At 34.4% G+C, this 22,493-nt stretch overlaps 1 protein-coding gene and 1 long non-coding RNA gene across 3 annotated transcripts; both read right to left on the bottom strand.

Moving 5' to 3' along the window:
• Positions 1-5,251: 5,251 nt before the first annotated feature.
• LOC127877859 (uncharacterized) lies at positions 5,252-7,821 on the bottom strand. Of its 2 annotated transcripts, none has more exons than XR_008048643.1 (2): positions 7,629-7,821; positions 5,252-7,547 (listed from the first exon to the last, which is right to left on the bottom strand). It is a non-coding gene; the product is annotated as an uncharacterized LOC127877859 (long non-coding RNA). The 2 variants fall into 2 exon arrangements; XR_008048644.1 differs by having other exon boundaries at positions 7,589-7,821.
• Positions 7,822-7,926: 105 nt separating this feature from the next.
• Positions 7,927-22,119, bottom strand: LOC127877846 (histone-lysine N-methyltransferase PRDM9-like). The gene is made up of 8 exons (XM_052424134.1): positions 22,030-22,119; positions 15,253-16,061; positions 13,870-13,958; positions 13,187-13,298; positions 12,398-12,474; positions 11,958-12,149; positions 9,666-9,831; positions 7,927-8,901 (listed from the first exon to the last, which is right to left on the bottom strand). The coding sequence occupies exons 1-8, from the start codon at positions 22,047-22,049 to the stop codon at positions 8,078-8,080; spliced, it is 2,289 nt and encodes a 762-aa protein (XP_052280094.1). The 5' UTR covers positions 22,050-22,119; the 3' UTR covers positions 7,927-8,077.
• Between the last annotated feature and the right edge of the window lie 374 nt (positions 22,120-22,493).

Below are 22,493 nucleotides of genomic sequence, written 5' to 3' on the forward strand. Positions count from 1 at the left end.
TTGATTATAAAATAATTAAGGTTTAGCATTCGATAATACTATACAATTTAAAAATGTATATAATGCTAAGAAATCTTTAGATATTTTGCGGAAACCAATTATACATGCCTATACGACATTGAACTTGACATGATGATCACAATTTTATAGGCGTCTTATTTTGAGATTGACCTCTGACCTTATGACCTCAAAATCGAAAAGACTCAAACAAGTTCACTTTACATAAATAATTTTTTAAATACATAAATCCTACCATATGCAAACAATGCATATGTTAAAAATGCAATCAAACATTTAAAATGACACAATTATCTTTATTCGCTTACGTATTGTAAGCGAATAAAGATAATTGTGTAATTTTAAATGTTTGAGCCTCTATACTAACGATGCACATGCTGTCTACAGTCGTTTAAGCAATACCCCATTTTACATATATCAAGCGAAGAATAAATATATATCATTCGTTGTTTTAGCATTAAAAATATAAATAACTAAATCTGGGATGGTAACACTTATCTGGATATCCGATCACTAGTCAACTATCCGGGTGGTAAAAGAGGATCCGAATAATTGATCAAACGATATTACTCATATTGTTATTAACTGCATGTTCATTTATTTTAGTATATTCCGACAATAAACTGTTAACTTGAAATCGTTAACAGACTGACATGCATCCGTAAACTTATTGTTTGCTCAGCGGGTGCAGTGACAGTACCCTTTTAACTTGGGGCTAATGGCCTAGTTGCCGCATTGCTCACTTGCGAATCCGTGTTCTGTTTTATGGTCATTTCTTCCCGATAATTTACACCAATTGGCTACTGAACTTCAATTTACGTCAACTTACGGGTGCAACAATGTGAAAACAAATGCTCTGTCCAATAGAGTTACTTCAATTGGTCAATAAATATATATCTCGTCGGCCGGCTTGGTACTAACCCTGCCAGGGTATACACTCAATAATGACTTATTTGATGCAATAATTTGTATCAACAAAACATTTACATAGCTCATCAGAGTGAAAAAAAGATACTGAATGAATCAACTGTGTATAGAACGTATATACAGTAGCTTGTTTGAGTTTGTTTCAGTCTTACGAAGTTTTTTTAAACGAAATTACGTATTTCGCGACTTTAAAATATTTCTTATAAATACAATTACTTTTATAAAGAAATAATTTGAATGAGTTACACTGTTTATTGTATTGTTAACAGAGCTCAATCACATATGCACACAGTTTTCATAGTAATGTTGATCCAAGCCTCTTGTAGTTTACATAAAAAGAATACGGTTATCCGAATACCGATTTCGGATACGATTCCCATCCCTGTTAATTTTTTTGATGACGCTCAATTTCCAGCCATATCAGCAAAAAAGTTACTAACGTTTATTTCGTATTAATATTAGCTATATATTTCGACTTTACTCGCTGCAAAATTTCTTAGCGGGATGACCTAACTACACTTCACGTAGAAAATTTTCGGGAGTAAAGTCGAGATTTAAAGCGAATGTTCATGCGAAATAAACGCTGATCACCTTTTTAGTGATATGGCTGCAAACTGAGCGTCATTAAAAAATTAAACAAATGTAATAAAGGGTATTAAACGGCGAAAAATAACTGTCTCGACATGGACGTCGCCATCATGACTATCACGTGATTACCAACTTTGGACTTAGTTATGACTTTCGCTCCATTGTCAACGCGCAGGTTGTCCTGTCTATGAGGGACCATTTTAACGGATTCAATCACAAACATTGCTTACACTCTCAGAAGCCCACATACTTTAAACAAAATTGGCCGGTTTGCAAAATGTGTCGCAACCATACCGTGTCGGTTGAAACATTGGACGTGAAAAGTCAATTACTTTAAAGTTTTAAAGAGTTATGACATTGTTCTCATTATCGGAGGAACTTTTATAATTTCGAAATAAAAATCCATCATTATTCCCATTTCGTTTTTTTTATTTATTTATTTAATCAAAAACCTTATTACTGAGATTACGTGCTAAGTCATCAGGATATGGATTTTTCACAACATTTTGCCACATTTGATCCTAGCTTGATCAAATATGGTACAAAGACTCGTCATGATGATACCATGTGTTTAATCTTCAAACAAGATCAATTGGGGTAAATAGCTACGTCAACAGGTCGAACGATGTAAGAAATTTGTTAACAATGTAATGGCATCCTTTCTTTCCGGTTGGATTGATTTTGTTTATAAAATATGTTTGTCTTTTTAATATCTGATGAATGCCGAAACTGAAAAAAAGGACAAAATCCAATTTAAAAGATCAAATACTTATTTGCGTTTGAAATCTATTTCTGCTATGTGTTTAGATTTCTAATAGTGTGTTCGAAGACATACAGGCGGACATACGGAAATATTGAACAGAACGGCAATCCGATATTTTTCCTCCACCCCTCCATAACTTACACGGTGGTATAATAACTCATATTCGCTAGACAGTATTCATTTGGAATAGTTTTAGAGGCGCATGTGGGCATTTTCGTGGCTCAGACGATGCACTTTCTACGCGATAGAACGCGTCTATGCAAACAACTTGCGTCTCTTCATCACTTTGATTTTTAACCGATTTTATATATGTTGTTGTTAGTTGTCTATTTATGAGTGGAACCTAAAGTAAACTATTGGCATTTGTTTAAACGTCGGTTACCTCACATAAAAAGTAGGTCCTTAAATCGTATGGAATATATTAGGAATTACTGCTTTTACACAGGGTTTTTTACCAAACCTGTAAATATGTATACCTTATTTCAGAAGTGTTTCATAAGCAAATATTTAACATGTGATAATTGCTTTCTGTGATCATATTAATATATATTGGAAAATCTAAGAGCTGTTATAATACATTTGAACGAAGTTGAGTAACATAATAAATTTTAGGTTCCAACACATTTTTATAAAATGTTAATATTCCCGTGTATTCAAATTTTAAATACATGTATGCTTAAAGGTATAAAATTGCTGACCTGTAAGAAATGTAATTGTTATCAAGGTCCGTGTATATGTCGTCTTCTTGTTTTTCGTTTTGCATTCGACACAACGAAACATGAAAATCAACGCATATTAGTTCATATTCCGGTTTTCGTATTACCGAAACAAAAACAAAATACGAAAACAAAATTAACTTCTTTTTATCGTTTATCGTTGTACAAAATGTAAAACAAAACACAAAAGGTATTTCCCTGATCATATTTCGTTTCAATCTTAAAATAACGAAAACCAATGATTAAAACATGAAACGGATTGTTTGGTCCCGTTTACCGTTCTTGGTTTTTCGTTATTTTAGAAGTGAAGTACGAACACAATGAAGCAATTTTCCATGTTTTTAGAGGTACCAAATGCACATGTATGACACAATATTTGCCAATCTGCAATTCAGGACCGTTTATTGGAAATTGTTTATAATGCTTTTTCTGCCGCTAGAATCGACGAGCTGCGCGATGGAGGGGCGGAGGATCCAAATATATCATATTTTAGTCTTTTAAGTAGTAAAACGAAAATGTGTTATTTCGATTCCGTGTTTGTTTCCAGTATTTTCACGAATGACGATGTCTCTTTCAGTTCTATTGCTTTTACATTCATGTTGATAAAATCAAATTGAATCTATAAATAAATAAATGTTGTTAAACGTTATTATTACCTAATACACTTATGTTTATACATTACAATTGTTTATGTTAATCACCAATGTAAAAACTTATTTGTATTGCACATGTGTGCATAGCGATAGATGTGTGTGGTGTTACTGTAACCCAGTTGTGTTTGTCTTTGACATCCCGGATACAATATCATTAATATTTTGAAGCATCTTCAACGTATACCATTTTTAGCAACAAAAAATTGGTTTATTGAAAAGTGTCAAAATCCCTTACCTGGGTTTATTTTAAGTCACTTCGTGGAAAAAAGACGGGTTGCTGTGATGAAATTAGATTTTATCCGCGTCAGGCGAAAATCAGGATCTTCGCTGTTAACTATAAATTCGCTAAATATATCGCGGCCTCAAAGCGGATGGGTTATTCCAGACCAGTCTGCCCGAGTGAATAATTAAGTTTCGCTTAACGCGGCTCGTTAAAGAGAAGTGTTCATGCCACGTAGTTAAACCATAACTAGGAGCGACAATTCTGATCGGTATTGTCATAAGCAGTGAAAGATTTGTTGCCCGCTATTAAATAACTGAAGCTACAGACGTTGTTAGTCCACAATTAATTATATAGCCATAATGTATCTAGTAAAAATAATCATACTCGCTAATCTACGCTGCGACAAAATAACTTATCCTTGTTAAATAACTCATAAACTAAGAAAAACTAAGAATTCCAAAATCTGATGAGACAAAATACCATACTTACTTCATCTTTACATTAATTTTAAAAATCCTAAAATAATGGAAATGATATACCTCTAAATGCTTTCTATCGGTCAGAAAAACGGTCGATCTGATTTATAGCTATGAACCAATGCGGGCTAATAGTCTCAAGCAAGTTCATAAGAGTGTTTAATTCACCAAAGTTTAACTTTCTTGAGTGTATACCATGCATCGGCAAGTTTTAAAACCACCGTGTGCAGTAGATGTCGCTAATGATGCCAAAAGAAAAACATAAACGTTTTCATGTATCAGTAAAAGGCATCACTTGGCAACACAGTGTTGGACCAGTTCTTAACATCAGATTAACCTGACACGTATTGTAAATACTCGTAAATAAATGATGCATAGATCATTAATAGTCTGCGATGAGCGTGCACGCAACGTTCTGTCGTCACCCCACAATTGGCGGGAAATTCGATCCTAGTCTCCATGGGGCCATCAATCATCTGCGCGCGCATCCTACTCATCACTCTCCCCAACCACATTGTCTTTGTAGTCCGAAGAAGTAACTCGAGTGGTATCCTGCTTCTTCTCCAGCTCATTTATTTCGCTCTTTAATCTTTTGTTTGTCAGAAACTGATCGAAACGCGCTGTGCTATAGATTAGATATGAGTGTGTATAGTTGAGTTACCTTCGAATAAAACGATCGTAAATCGGTAAACTTACAAGTTCAAAAATCGCATGATATTTTATTTCCTTCGATGAGTTGAGCTGTGCTTACAACGTGTGGTTTTAGAATTGTAATGTATTATAATATGCATCTCAAAATTTCAATAGTAACATTATGTTTACTATGAAAGCACAAAATCATCGCAACATAAAATTTGATGGGAAAAAAAGAAACTAAAAAAGTCTCACCAAATTCAACAAAATTTCAATTCAATAATATTTTCGCCAGGAATAACATTTTAGATAAAAAGACAGTTCGAATAAATAACGAAATGCACGAATAACTGAAAATAATCACCCATTATTAAGGAGAATTTCTTTGGACCTTTTGTATTTAAAGTTTTCACCAACCAAACTTGTGAGTATGAAATACAACGCTTGGACCACATACGGACAATGTCCTGCTTTACTGCAATATACTGGTAGCTTGTTTTTGCGTAAATATAAATTGTATATTTTATCCCTTGTTTTAGTTAATAATGTCTATGGGCATTTTCGATCTGATACGAAACAAATACATGGAACACATTTTAATCCTCGCATTTCTTCATTGTTTCGATAGGACTTCTTCAAAAACTGCCAAAACCCAATAAGCCTTCATGGCTTATCGTTTAAGACAGGGTTGGCACCAATCGACCGCCCCCGGTTTTAACCGGCGGTTTTTACCGGTTAAAACCGCCCCGGTCAATACTCCCAAAGTGAACATTACTGGTCAATACTGGTCGATTGAACTTTACCCCCAATTTTGATTAATATTCCATGCTTAATTAAACAATATTGATAATATAAATTAAACAGCCATGTTGCCAATAATGTCTTAAGCTATTAAACCCCACTATTTTATACCTGTTCATGCAAATTGTAGGCCAATCTCTCAAAATTTTGCAAATGAGTCAAGTTGGTCAATTGGATTTTGCTGGTCGATTGAATTTTTTTTCAATTCTAACAAATTATGAATGCTCAGAAAATTCTGTGCTTGATTCAACAAGAACCTGTCAATGACTGTGTATTAGTTGTTCCACATGCCCCACTGTCTCCACAGTCTTTCACAGTCTTCAAACCTAAACAGGTTAGGGCACCCAAAGCTGATAATAGGGCCTTACATGGCACCTTTGACACAACCCTTACTTGTCATGTATTCTTGCCTGGATTTCTTTAACAAAATAGTGAAAAAATATTTTATTTTACCATTGATATAAAACAAAACTTAATAAGAAATAATTATTAAAAGAAAGAAATAAATGAAAAGAAGAGTCTAGAGTAGACCCACAATTGGTCAACATTATTTGTTGCCAAAATCAAGAACTTTGATTGTTTATTCATTTGAAGACCAATTGAACTTTAAAATAAGAAAACCCTCTTAATATAGAAAGGAGACAATTTAGAAGTAACTATTAAATTAATAATATTAATAGCAAGTTATCTCATTTTGTTTGAGTGAAATGAAATAGCCTAAGGGCAGATTTGCTTCATTGTAACTATCAGAGACATACCAGTGCATGCATTTTATTACCAATTAAGGCTTAGGGGCCAGATCATTTATGACACTAGAAACCACAAGAGTTCTGTTTGTCCATCAGCTTATCAAATAGATATATCAAAAGATCAGTGAAATACTATGGTAACTACAATAGTAATAATACTTCAGTAACAGATGTGATACACTGAGATAAAGATATTGCCTTAGTTCTTTTGTATTTGAGACCGTTTCCATAAATAATAAAGAAGTATTTTTTTACAGCTTTAAAGCTTTTTTTACAATAGATAACTCAAAAAAAGTTGATCAATTACAGAATAATGATTGATTTAATATAGAATAGCTTAAATTCTTCCTTTGTCATGTTTAAATGCTACAATTTTCAATCGACCAGTATTGACCAATAATGACCAGTATTGACCGGTTTTAACCGGGTATTGACCGCCAGCCCGGTCAATACTCAATTGACCGATCAATATGCCAACCCTGGTTTATGAGAAGATTGTTTTGTTATCTTACTATACAAGTTTATATTGATCACAAGAAGTAATAGCACTTCTTTTATCGGAGATTTGTGATATTTTCCTGTTTTAAATATTTCTTCAATTATGTATCCTCATGTGCTTCTACAAGTTACCACTAGTGTTAGATGCAGAGCCACATTCCTCACACTTTTACAGCCTTTCTCGTGAATGTATCCTCATGTGTGTCTTCAAGTGACCACTCTTCTTACATGCATAACCACAACTCACACTTGTTTCTCGCTTAAATGTATCATCAAGTGTTTTTTCAAGTGACTTCTGTGTTTAAATGAAAAGCCACACACATCCCACGTGAACGGTCTCTCTCCTTTAAGAAGCTTCATGTGTTGTCAATGTACCACTCTGTTAAAATGCTCTACCACACACCTCACATTTGTACAGTCTCTGTTCTGTATGTATCCTCATGTGTTTCTTCAAGTCAGAACTCTGGTTACAAGCAAAACCACACTCCTCACACTTGTACATCTCTCCTGAATATATCCTCATGTGTGCCTTCAATGTACTACTCTGGTTACAAACATAACCACACTCCTCACACTTGTACACTCTGGTTACAAACATAACCACACTCCTCACACTTGTACAGTCTTTCTCCTGAATGTATCCTCCTCATGTGTGTCTTCAAGTGATCACTCCTGTTACATTCATAACCTCACACCTCACATTTGTGTGGTCTCTCTCCTGTATGAATCATCATGTGTGTCTTAAAGTGACCATTATACTTACAGGAATAGCCACACACATCACACTAATACGGCCTTTCTCCTGTATGTATCCTCATGTGTTTCTTCAATTCAAAACTCTGATTACAAGCATAGCCACACACCTCACACATGTATGGTCTTTCTCCTGTATGTATCTTCATGTGTTTCTTTAAGTCAGAACTATGATTACAAGCATAGACACACACCTCACACTTGTAAGGTCTTTCTCCTGTATGTATCCTCATGTGTGTCTTCAAGTCAGAACTCGTTTTAAATGCATAACTGCACACCTCACACTTGTGCGGTCTCTCTTTTATGTATCATCATGTGTGTCTTCAAGTGCTCACTACATTTACAAGAATGGTTACACACCACACACTTGTACGGTCGTTCTTCTGTATGTATCTTTATGTGTGTCTTCAAGGTACCACTCTGTTTAAATGCTTTACCACACACCTCACACTTGTACGGTCTTTCTCCTGTATGTATCCTCATGTGTGTCTTCAAGTCAGAACTCGTTTTAAATGCAAAACTGCACACCTCACACTTGTGCGGTCTCTCTCCTTTATGTATCATCATGTGTGTCTTCAAGTGCTCACTACGTTTACAAGAATGGCCACACACCTCACACTTGTACGGTCGTTCTTCTGTATGTATCGTCATATGTGTCTTCAAGCTACCACTCTGTTTAAATGCTTTACCACACACCTCACACTTGTACAGTCTCTCTTCTGTATGTATCCTCATGTGTTTCTTCAGGTCATTACTCTGGTAACAAGCATAACCACACTCCTCACACTTGTATGGTCTCTCTCCTGAATGTATCCTCATGTGTGCCTTCAAGTTACCACTCTTGTTACAAGCATAACCACACTGCTCACACTTGTACAGTTTATCTCCTGAATGTATCCTCATGTGTGCCTTCAAGTTACCACTCTTGTTACATGCATAACCACACTCCTCACACTTGTACAGTCTCTTTCCTGCATGAATACTCATGTGTTCATTAAAGTGACCACTGTTGTTACTCGAATAACTACTCGGCAGGTTTTTGGGTCTGATGAGGCCAAGTTCTCTGGCTAATTCATCTCTGTACCAGACCAGCAATTCCTCACCTGAACCAATAGAATTATTTACAAGTTATTTATAAAACATCTGCAAATCTTAAATTTTTTTCAACAAACACTGGATGTCTCAACTAGAACTGTGTAACAAATGTGACTGATACCCCACATTTATATCTTCAAAATGTGCAAATGTGTTAATTTAATTACATACAAATTCTAAGTTCTTCTAGTTGATCTCAACATATTATATTTTTGATTCTTAGACTGATATTTAGGACAGGTTTTAATTCAAACTCAAAGTTTGGTTATGTGTTTTCTTGCTATTTCTAAATGTTAAATAATTTAAAGGGAATGTTGGAGCAGAAAGGCAAAATGGTAAAACAAACATTATTTGTTCAAGACTGTTCAGACATAGTGAGAAGCAGGTTTTTCAATTACTTGGATTTACCTTATATTAAGTGTTGTGTATACAATGACTTTTATTAGGTTTTTCTATGAATGAGGCTGCATTATGCAAGGACCCTAAATATGTCTAAAACAGCACCCAGAATTGGGAAGAAGTTTGAATTCAAGTTGCAATGTCCAACTATCTATTTATAACTCTGAGGTATTCATAAACGGTAGCTGTGTTGCACTGTGGGGGAAATCAGAGAATCCGGAGAAAATAACACCTTTTCCGTATGGAGATAATCATACAAACTCCCACCCACTAGTACAGGAAATTGAACCCGTATAACCAATTTGAGACTGCTCAAATCAGACAGATTCACATTGAAAATACATATCTTTAGTCATACAACAGGGGTATATACCTGGTAAAACTGGCTTCAATGTGCAGTAATGGATGCCTCCTTTGTACTGGAATGCTACAAGGTTCTGATCTGCCTCCGTCATAGCATAGTTCACGTATCTCATCCAGTTAGAAGTGGCTTTGTTCTGGGCATTCACAAAGTGACTCCCTTTGCCATCCTTATAGATCTGAATTGCATAGAATCTTACTATAAACAACCAACAGTAAATATGATTGATACACACGAAAATCTGATAACTAATATACTTGTTATAAAGAGCAACACTGATAGACCAGAATACCAAAGAATGCCCTTATAAACACAACAGTGGAAATGATCATAAATATTTTCTACAACACAAACATACTTAGTAATTTGTTCTTATTTTTTACTTTAATTCCTTTTTGAATTACATTTGTATAAATAATATAGTAACCTTAGTAGATTTGTATTATATGATATATGGCATTCCCTAAATTACCTAATTTAGTTTAAAAACCGGGGTTGAAAACCCCAATTAAGCTCAAAAGTAGGGGGTTAAAATTTTTGCTAAAACTCGATTGAATTTACAAAAACCCATTTGTTGTCAAAAACGGGTTGATTACCCAATATACTCCTAAAGTTATCTATAGCCTTGTTACACACTTGCTTTATATAATGAGATGTGTGAAATCTTTACTTGCCAGCATGATTACATTTCAGCAAGAAATGTGTCACAGATATTGATGCCCAAACAACATACGTTTGGATACAGCCAATGCAATAATTAATTCCACAGCAGACAAACACAAAAAGGCCATTATTTAGTCAAAGCTATTGCTGTCGAAATTTCTCTTTTAACCACCATCTGCACAATACTAACAGTCAACTTTTAAAGTCTTAGAAAACTCTTCCAAGCACTTAAGAGTAATTACAAAGCAATATTTGTGCCTATGTATTATATAGTGAAAACCAAACAAAGGGCCATAACTCTGCCAAATCTTGTCACAGAAAAAGTTCCTTTCATAACTATTATCTCTAGAAAATAAAGATAACCCCACTAAGAAAACGGGATCAATATCATCCTGGTAGTTAAAGATAAGTGGAATAAAACAACGTTGTGACTATAATATTCCATAGTGGTAAAACAGACAAATGCGATAATTCTGCCAAAACTTGCTGCAACAAAACTTTTTCTGTTGTTGCAATCATCTATGCATTTAGGTAATTCATATTCGAAAGTTTGAACAAAAATCACCATATAGATAAAGGCATTGACAACACATGCGTCAGAATTCAACTATAGACAAACAAGAGATGTGTTTGTCAGAAACACAATTTCCACTACTGCGCCGCTTTGATTTTAAACAAGAGATGTGTTTGTCAGAAACACTATGCCCCCTACTGCGCCACTTTGAAGCCATATATTAGACCTTTGACCTTGAAGGATGACCTTGACCTTTCACCACTCAAAATGTTCAGCTCCATGAGATACACGTGCATGCCAAATATCAAGTTGCTATCTTCAATATTGCATAAGTGATGGCCAATGCTAAAGTTTTCTGACGGACAGACTGACTGACTGACGGACAGTTCAACTGCTATATGCCGCCCTACCGGAGGCGTAAAAAAATGTATCATATCCCTATGGATTATATCATTTGGTAGGTATAGATCATTTTCACAAGGGAAGTAATATTTTATATATTACTTCCCTAGTGAAAATGATCTGTACCTGTCAAATGATAAATAGAAATTATCTTCCTTTAAAGCTTGTTACTTCCCTTGTATTTGTTTTATGACCTTTGACCTTGAAGGATGACCTTGACCTTTCACCACTCAAAATGTGCAGCTCCATGAGATACACATGCATGCCAAATATCAAGTTGCTATCTTCAATATTGCAAAAGTTATGGCCAAAGTTAAAGTTTTTGGACGGACGGACGGATGGTTCAAATGCTATATGCCACCCTACTGAGGGCATAAAAACCATAATCCTGCCAAAACACCTGGAATGTCCAATGCCTTTTTTACAATCATCTACACAATAAAGGCATTCAACAGTATGCACAAGATCTTACCACTAGATAAAGAGTAATCAAATTACAAGCTTTGGGGTGAACAGACAAGCGGAGGGACAGACGGGAAAGTACAATGTTTCATGCCTCCCACTCTGTGGTGGTATAATACACATTAAATCCCCTCTATAGACTCCTAGATAGAGAATTCATTTGTTGAAAATTCATGACTTTATTTTCTAACATTTAGAATTTTTTTAATTACCCTCGCATCTCTAACTACAAATAAGTATCAATGCATCAAGCTTAGCATCACCTTCCTCTGCCAGCAATACCCTGACTTGGGGTTGTCAGTGATGATATCTCCCCCATACGGTCCAAACATGATCCTGGATTCCAGTCCCTCCTTGGAAAACACACCAAGACCAGCTCCAGCTATTTCGGATGTTTTTATTTCAAGGCAATCTGGCAAGGTATGCTCAGCTTTAAGATGGTCTTCTTCTGGCACCTGCAGTTTATATTAAAGTATATGTAGTGTAAACACTATTTTAAATAAGAACAATAAGTGCATATTTAAGGCATTTCTTATATTAATCGACATTATAAACGTTAAAACACTTTCTAAGTAACAGTCTTATATGCCCATGATACTTTATACCAATACTCTATCATGATACTATAATAGAAATATATTTGGTGTTTTCCTTATTTTTGTACTACATGTAGTTTATGTTTTTAAAATAAACACATCTTCACCTCCTTGTCCTGTATGTAGTTATAGGGTCCATGGACAGGGCAGTCCCCGTCAAACTCCTTATTGCATTCTCCACAGTCTAAGAGAGCAAATAAACACTTGGCAATAATCAAACTAAGTCAAAGACTTATATCAGCTACCAGAACATCAGATTAAAAAAAAACACTTATATTTACACGTATAATGAAAAGTATAAAACCGCTAATTTAGAAAATATCTGAAAGACAGCCTTTTCATCACAAGACCCTTTATTATTTATATTCCCAGAGTCATCAGTTCACATGATAAGCTCATATGGTTTCATCAAATGTTCTTTTACTTTCTGAGTTATTAGCAACACAACATCTGACCCAAGTTCAAGGTTCAATTGTAAACAAATAGGTAAAAAATTTGATCTTGTGACTTAGTTTGTTACTTCATGTGCCCCACTTAGGTTTTGATATGAAAAAGACACAAGTTTAATCAAAAACAGCCACAGATGAGGCATTTAAATTGTGTTATTTTTACCAAGTTTCATCAAGATTGATTAATAAATGTGTCTTCTAGAATAGTAATACAGATTTTCAATGATTTAACAAATTAGCATAGTTTTTTTCTATATTGATTTAACTGGTGTCTGTAGAGTGGTAACAAGCCAACTGTTGACCATGCACAACACATGACGCCAAACATACCACTTAAGCTCAACTTGCAAACAAAGTGCTCAGGGAGCTAAAAAATATTATTATGATGTGTGGTCTTTCCTGAGACTTTCTAATGCAAGGTAATGGATGTTTTGTTCTTGTGCTTACAGAGAAAATGGTCATTATCACAAGGTTCCAGGCTCATACAGCTGGATAGGTTCCTCTCTTGCAGAATATACTCAGTCTTGTCTTTTTCTGGGGACCTTCTTTTCTTCATTTTCTGCAATGGTGTTGAATATGAATAATATACATTATATTTAACACATTTTATTCTGATAACATTTATCTTTTAATCAAAACAAAAAAGCATCCCATGCAACAGGCTTACAGCTATGAAATATCTCATTCACAAACACAACACTCTACCTAAACAGCAGACAAAGGGAATGTATTCCGCAAATACTGATAACAGCAAAAATGTTATTCTTAACCATCGTCTTTACATTAAGATTAATCAGGCAGTGAAAGTTTGAGAAAATCTGCCAAGCAGCTAAAGATTTTAAAACACGAACATTTTGGGACTATATTTTCTTATTCAGAAACACAACTAAGGACCATAATTCTGTAAAAACTTGTTGCAGCCAATGTTCCTTACTTAATGATAATCACACATGAAAGTCATTCAACAGTGAAAGTTTGAGCAAGGTCCACCCAATAGTAAAAGATAGGTTGGAGCCACAATCTTCAGGACAGACATGTGTAGGTACCGGTATGGACCAGTACAGTACTTAATACCTCCCTATAATTGATTGCAATAAGAGGAAAATAAATGACTGGTTACTTATACATACTTTAAATTTCTTCACATGGTCACCCTTTTCCTTCAATTTAATCTTAGCTGGTTCCAGGAAAAGCGGGGGAGTTCTTGTCACAGCATTCTCTACAAGCAGATCATTCAAATTAATCTTTTGTTATTACTAAGAAACTTTTCCAAAATACTGATTTTGAGTGAGTCTTTTTGCTTATACCAGATTTAAAGTGTATTGAGTATTCATAATTGGCACACTTAAACAAGGGCATCATAAAGTAAAATATAATATTATTAACATATTGTTAAGATTTTGGGTCCTCTCATCCATGAAATAAAATGCCCCACAAATTTTCAAGTCTGAATCTTACATCAGACATTCTAAACAATCCACTATACAAGTTCCAAAGAAAAATTAGAAAACGCAAGATTTTGTAAACATTATCAATTAAATATGTATGATGTCAACAAAACTTAACCCTTTCAGTGCTGGAACCGAATTTTGAAGGCCTTTGCAAACAGTTTGGATCCAGATGAGACGCCACAAAACATGGCATCTCATCTGGATCCAAACTGTTTGCTATTCTGATACATTGTAGTATGCTTTGAAAAAAAATGAAGAAAATGCTTATTTTACAAATTCAGCAGACGACATTTTAGCAGAAGACAAATTTCCCAGCATGCAAAGGGTTAATAAATCCATAGCACCTCTCAGAAGATTCAAAATTAAACATTCAAAAGATAACAAAATACTGATGCAGTCGTTTCAGTCAAAAATTGAATGCAGCAACAGCAGCAATAAGAAATGAAGAAACTGTCATCTTGTATCAGCTTGTATAGTCTTCACAGAAAGGGTTGAGTCAATCAGTGTGAAACTACGGTCTCTAATCTAGAAATATTCAGCATATACCACAGTTTGACATTCAATCCTCAACATGCTTTTCCAGGACATCTTATCACTTTTATGGTATTTTGGTTCCGATGAAATATCTTCTAGCTGTTTAACTACCTATTAGAAAGCAGACGACTTTAATATGGCAAATACTTGATAATGCAAGGGCCTTTATATAGGGGGGGGGGGGGGGGGGGGGGGGTACTGCAATTTAGCTGATTATCAAACTTGAATGATATTTAATACCCACAAACATAGCCACCATGTTTCATGATGATCCCATGTAAACAATCGGATTAAGCAAGCAGATAATGTAAATAAAGTTTTTTTCAATTCATGGACCATAACTACCAACAGCTTAATGCAATCTGGCTTGTTGTAAAAACTGTGCTTTGATATTATTACATAATTAAAGTTTCATGGTGATCCCATATTAATTGTTTGAGTTACTGAGTGGACATAATTCACCTGAACGCCCCTTAATCACCCGCCAGCCATGGGTGTTCCTATAGCATATAAATGAAAATGACTCACCTTTTTCTGAGTTTGAATGTCTTGGAACATTTAAGTGGGAGTATTGGTCCATTTGTATTGTCCCTCCACCCACAACTGATTTAGCACAATATTTGTCAACATCTGAAAGTTCAATCTTTTCCCATGTCAGATATACAGAATATTGGTCCGCCAGTTCATCTTGATTCTCTGGTGTTTTTGAATGTGTACTTTTATTTGCTGTTGTATTTTCATTGTCTGTTTCTGTCTTTATATTTTGTTTAGCTATACCAAATTCATTATTGAAGTCATATGCTGTTATATAACCCTGGTCTGTAAGAGGATTTAGAAACTGTTGTGTTGCCCCACATACAGAATAAATTTCATCTTTTGCATTTGAATTGGAAGTTAAGTTTTTGTTCACACATACAGAATTGAAGCAATCTTGCCTGGTAACATGTTGTCGCATAACTTCACATTCTGTCTTTTCTGATTTCACACATTCAGAGGTGAAGCCGTTTTGTTTGTTGCTATCTGGATGTCTCTCTTCCAATAGAACCTGTTCTGATTTGGCACAAACAGAATAAAAATCAGAAGCCGTGTTATACCATTCATCAGTCTCAATTTTGACACAAACAGAGTTCAAGTCATCTATTGTTTGGTCGGAAGTTAATGTCTCTGGACTTACCCTAGCCGATATAGTGTTTACACTTGTTTGGATTTTGGAATCAAAGGCCTTTCTAATTGTGCTCTCCCTTTTCAGGTCACTTTCCAAGGTATTGCTTTCTGTCTTTCGTTTCCTCGTTTTGAACATTTTGGAGGCCGCCACACTTTTCTGTGTATGTGCCATTCTGAAAATGTTCATTCATAAGCAATTTCATGAGACAGATATGGTCACAACACTTACACATGTGTCAAAATATTGCAAACCACTTGACAGTTCCAATCATTACATTAAGTGATCTGAAAAACTAATCTTGATATATTAGTGCATGTTGTTTTTTTTCAATACATTTTGTATAAGATGTGTTTAGGTAGGCCAACTTGTTTTAAAGTAGGGCTCTGGTCAACAATACCAGATAGTGCGTACTGTGCAATAAAAGCCAATCCAAGAATGATTCAAATAAAAAAATACTGTCTTTTACAAACATTTTTATATTCATTTTTTATGATTTGGAAACTTTATCTTGACATAGTATGGCTCAATTGGTCATTGTCGGCTCGGGTACTACTAACATGTACCCTGGGTACTCTTAAGTATACTTAAATGTACCCCGGGTACGGTAAATATACTAAAAAATTTACTTAAATATACTTAAACGTACCCGGTAGATATTAGACTGTTCCCGAGTTGTATTCCCGCCCAAAATCCAATGTAATAAAACGCGTTACCGATTACCGTTAAACGATATTGTTTATGTTAAACAAACTTCTCTTCTTTAAAAATGCATCAACAATCTGTTTGAGTATGAGTTTCGATAATATAGAGGCAATTTCACAGACAATTGACATAAGTGTTATCACAATAATGTTTTTTTAAAAGCCGACAACGACCAATTTACCGGTAACGTTAAAATTCCCGAGTACTTTTTAGTATATTTACCGTACCCAGGGTACATGTAAGTATACTTAAGAGTACCCGGGATAAATGTCGACAATGACCCAATTAGCAGTAGTAGTGTACCTGAGCCGACAATGACCAATCCAGCCATAGTAAAGTATGTTCATTGTTGTTATTTTTTTGTTACATAGTCAAGTAATAGCGATGATCATGGTATTGACCGATTTGTTTTTGCTCAAATGTGGTAACACTTAGTAAGCTTGTTTGAATAAATATTAGCGGTCACGAACACGGCTTCAAGCTTATCAATAAGTAAACAATAACAATACATTTTCATTGTTACCTTAGAATATAATTATTGAAAAAGGTGAAAAATAACTTGTCATTGATAAAATATTAAAACGATGACTATTAATAATAAAATAAACATAACATGCAACAAGCAACACTTTATTTTAAGTCTTTTTTTAAATTCATGGGCACAATGGGCAGTATTACACGTCAAAGATTATTTTCCGTGTTTATCAGGGGTATTATTCAAGTGAAACTTAATTAAAATAAAACTTATAGAAGTAATTTAATTCAACTGTCATAAAGGTTTATGAATGTTTCATGCCACTACCGATATGTGCGGCATCTTGTGACGTTCTTTCTGTTCCTTGTATTGTAAATATTGTCAATTTATTGAAAATGTTTTAATATATTTATGTAGATTCTCAAAACTCTCTATATTGTTAATGTATACAATGAAACATGTAGAATCTTTAACTGAGATACATTTAATTTATGTATTATATTTAAAAATTGATCTTGAAATCCCTTTAAATGCCATGTTAAGAATATGAACAAATAATCTTGAATTAAAACAATGTTGTTTTTACGTTGTACAGAGGTGACAATAAAATGTGCGAAAGTTTCCCGTTATGATTCACACCTAAACAGTATTATTTACAGCTATCCGTCGAAATATTATCAGGTGGACAAAACACCCAATGCCTCCCAACACAAATACTGAAATAGCACCAACCAATACAGTCAAGTTACCATTACCGATCATTACCCATAGCAGATCACTTTGATGTTCAAGACTGCGTATCGCGATATATAGTTGACATTTTTAGATGATATTTTGCATGCAGCATCTTTAAGGCTCGTTCTTTAAAACACATTGTTTGAGTCGTAATCGAAGCTACTCTTTGTCAAACATTTCTGTATGTTCTGCTGACATGTATATACGACTTTGTTGACTTCCGTCTTGTTTCCAAATTGAGGTTGAACATTTTTGGCGGCCACATGCTAATACTCTGTTGGAAAGTAAGACGTTTACGCATTAATTTAAAGGCCATTTAGTAGTCTTTCTGCCTGTAAAAGTCCATTACAATTTTGATTCATGTTTAAGATTTTGCAACACCTTAAATAAAATGAAGAACAGGGCTTTTTCTCAGCATTTTGAGAAGACAGCCCATGGCTTTGAAATTGGGATTTTTATTGGCATTTTCAAGAAATTGGGAAAATAAATTGGGATTTAAAACTACATGAAAGAGTTCAACATCTTTAATCACAAACTCAACAAACACCATCATGATCAACAGTTTTATACATAATAAACTCACACAAAGTCTTCAGTCACAAACTTATTTCCCTAGTTTCAACATGTTGAATATCAGTCAGCACTTTGCTTTCGGAAATCAACGATGACGATGCAAAAGAGTCACTTCTTATTAAATTACTATCATTGACAATGGAAGGAGTTTCAATGGGAGGACTTGTACTTGTTGATGATGTTTGTTTTTTTAATGATGCTTGCTTAAAAAAAAATCAACAGTTTTTGTTTGGCCACATTTTTGCTAAGGAATCTTTTTCAAGTAATATTTCGAATTGTGTGACATATTTGTTTTCCATTCAGCCGAATCACAAAACACTTAAATTTCATCACAAATATAATAAGCTCCTGAACAACACAGAATATCGGGCACATGAATAATGCCGACGTCATCCAAATCGCGGTATAGTCTAAAAACTGTACGAGACTTGATCAGACTACGATTTGTTAAAAATCGAAAAAGCTGATGTCATTAGCTTTTTTTCCCAATTGGGAATTTTTTAGCAAATTTTGGGAAAAAAGTATACTTTTTGCGATTGGGAATAGTCGAATTTCGGCTATAAAATCGGGCCAAAAAAAACCCTGAAGAATTAGAGCAATAACGGATCAAGCGTGATAATATGCATATTGATACTATATAATTATTATCCTTCTTTCCTATTGTTTCATCCATTCCTAAAGATTCATCCACCCCATTATGTTGGTAATAATGACAGATTTCTGATAAAACTTAAGTTAGTTATGCTTATTTTAAAAAATCTATAACATATACATGTTGTATTTAGCTTAAAAACATGCGCATGTTATTTTTTGGGGAGAAAATTTAAATTTAGGTAAAAATTAAGAAAAATCAGCTACACATGCTGTGTAAATACCAATAATTCTGAAAATATTCATGTTTAAACAGTGTTTTTGTGTTTATTAGTCTATTAGAATATTTATTTAGTGATTTATATCCAAATTACTTAAAACATTTATTGTTTTCCTATAAAAAAAATGACTTAACAGATTGAAAGGAAAGATACCAACATATCAGGGTTGCTAGGGTGCCCAACTAGAATTGGCCTGTTACTAAGGAAATACCTGCGTTGTAAATTATTTTGCCATACTTTTGTGGGGAAGAAATAAAGCGTTTAATTTAATGTCTTACTTGTGCCGAAAATCTTTTCATTTAGTAGAAAAAGTCAATTTTACTCTTAAGTGGCCGAATATACAGGAAAAGAGGCTATATTAAAATATATGCAAACCTTGTTGATTCTTTCAAGAAATTATCTCAATCTTAATGTTTGATTTATGTTCCATGTTCAATATCGATGATTAGATATGATCAAACAATTTATATGGTTGATAAGATGCACATATCTTTTTGATCTTTTTAGGATTTTCAACAGATAATTCACACGAGAACACAATACATAAAGTGTGGATACAAGATCACATATAGAAAATAATTAATAACAAAAAGATGAATATAATTTATTACTGGCAATGTAACTTGGTCATTGTTAACAACACAGTTCATGTTTAAACAGTTCAAATAGCCTGTTAGATTCCCACCTGAGTGGTTTCAGTCAAGTGATCCGTTATGGCTACAATTAGCTGATCCGCTAATCAGGGATTTCAACAGACGCAGAATCCTGCGTTTTGACGCGAGCAATTTGAAAATGACTCGTTTTTGACCCGACCATTTTTCTGCCGTGCGTCATTTTGACGCACCGAAAATTTGACCCGCGCATCAGTCAGTTTACATCTAACCATATTTCCATGATGTAAATCCCTTTATGCTTCTGATTGACATTCATGCCCCAGTATTGGAAACTCGGTCAATACATAGAGGGGATACCACAGGCGTAGTTTATCTTATCTAATCTCTTCCAATAAACATGTCATCGTTTAAAGAGTGCGTATGCGCATTAATTGGGAAATTAGAAGCACATGCATATGCCGTTAAAACAGTTCCTTTGAATTATGGTGCATAATCCATAATACAATCCAAACACAACACCTTTGACTAATTGCTTTGTTAACAAAACGAGCAACTATTAATTGACATACACTCAAAGTTTCTTTTTGACCCGTATTATAAATTGTCAACACTTAAATCCAAACTGCGAGTTCAACAATTGTTTATATCTGAAAGACCAATTAACGCGACAACGAACACGGCGCCGTACTTAGTTACACTTTTTGCGAAATAAGTTTACACAATACAGCACGAGGTCGTGAAAGTTCAAAGCAGCCCTTTGAAGCGGCGCCGATTAGCGGGTAGCGTCTAGCGAATTGACAACTTTAAATGTATTTCATGTGACGTCATTGACTAAGTTAATTGCTTAACCGTTACATAATCGTTTGTGAACTGTGTTAACTCGGCTCTGATTAATTGTTTGTGAAAGTTGTAATTCGGTTTTTAAAAAGTACTTTAAAGACGGTGCTGAGCATCATCATCACACCTTTATGGTGAGCAATTGATTACTTATGGCGAGAAAGTTGTGAAAACGATACCCGTATTACAATTTTATGCGTCAACACTTCAATTTCAGTACATGTATATTTCATCATGTCTATTTATAAAACAAAAGCATATCGTTTTTCTACAGCCACATTATTTGCTGGTACAAATTTCGATCAACAGCGTACACCAATCACTATACATGAATGCCTTGTAAAACCCTTGTTTTAATAAGAGCGCGAAATTGTTGCTGTCGACTGTCACGAATGGAAAGCGTGCGTGTTGCAAAAGTCTTGTACCTAAATTGCAACTCGGTACATGTATTTTTTAGAATGAAAAACTCACAGTGGAATAAATAAACTCAATGAGAAAGTCCCTTTGAAACTTAAAAAAAAATACGCCAATTTACGACTAATTCAACAACAACTACATTTTTGTTGGCCAATACATTTACCTAAGAAGTGACACTTGTGAATAACTGCAAGTAATTTATAGTGAACAAAAGTAGTAATGGTGCTAGTTAAATAAATTATAAATAAGTTGATACCAGTAATAAGGGGAATTAAGGGGTTAGCAATAGTATTATTTATAAAAAGAGTATGATATTACTTGTGTTCCTTTATATGAATCATTTTGTATGCAAATTATGTCATTAAAAAAAAATTGAATAATACAGACAAAAACACAATTCTTGTACACCTATTTTTGCGCTTCAAAATTGACCCCAACATTTTTCAATTTGACTCCTCAAAATTTCAGACCAGGGGTCATTGTAGTCAATATAAATTGCCGCCTTAGAGTCTTTTGATGATTTTTTGCTTTGGCAGACTCTGAACGCTAATTATTTCAGCTAGGGTCATTGACTCCTTGTTTTTAAAATCTATTGAAATCCCTGGCTAATGCATGAATTCTGCGGCGAAAAATGGTATCACAAATACATTTTGCCTGCGAAAAAAATAAGACTCTGTGCTGAATCAGTAAGCAATGGTAATATTTAATCAAACTGGTGTAAAAGAAGTCTCAAAACAGTAATTGCTTTTCACCAGAGCAACTTAATTACGCTACTGATCCGGTAATGGTAACTTGACTGTACTGTATCGTTCGCTATTTATATAAAATATATACATGTTCTTCAATGCAAATACTCGTTTTATGCATAATCTATCTAACGGCGAGTATTGATCAAATATGATAGCATTTATCAACCTCATCAATGTGTTGTTCATTTGTAACACTTTTTCTTGTTTGGTCGCCTTTCTTGTTTGTTGAGCGAATTTCTAGATGGGTCAATACGGGCACATTTCAAAACGGTAGCAAAACGCAGTCTGGTTCCCATGATAAAAGTTTGATTAAATTATATTTTTATTCGGCGTGGCTGTATTAAGCCAGCTTTTCACCTTACCTGACCTTTGTAAGTGTTCAATAAAATTCAAATAAAATTTCCCGCGGCTAGGTACGAATGAAAACACTTCATTTATTCCATTGGCTGATTTGAGTACACCACCAGAACATTTGAAACATATGATCCGCGTCTTTGTAACACTGTTACACTGCATGAAACAATTTTATCTCTAATGAAAAGGCTTTATAGATAGAACAGTTTTACACTCAATTCTCGACATCAATACAGTTTGTGCGTGCACCTTTTTATTTTCAGAGGATTGCTTGAG

This window comes from Dreissena polymorpha, chromosome 4, assembly GCF_020536995.1.
Source record: "Dreissena polymorpha isolate Duluth1 chromosome 4, UMN_Dpol_1.0, whole genome shotgun sequence".
Taxonomy (NCBI): Eukaryota; Metazoa; Mollusca; class Bivalvia; order Myida; family Dreissenidae; genus Dreissena; species Dreissena polymorpha.

Coding starts and splice junctions, on each gene's coding strand:
- LOC127877846 (XM_052424134.1), bottom strand. CDS start 22,049: ATGAACAACACATTGATGAG. Junction 16,062..22,029: donor ATGAACAACACATTGATGAG/GTTGATAAATGC, acceptor GAACATTTTCAG/AATGGCACATACACAGAAAA. Junction 12,475..13,186: donor TGATAATGACCATTTTCTCT/GTAAGCACAAGA, acceptor TTGCTCTCTTAG/ACTGTGGAGAATGCAATAAG.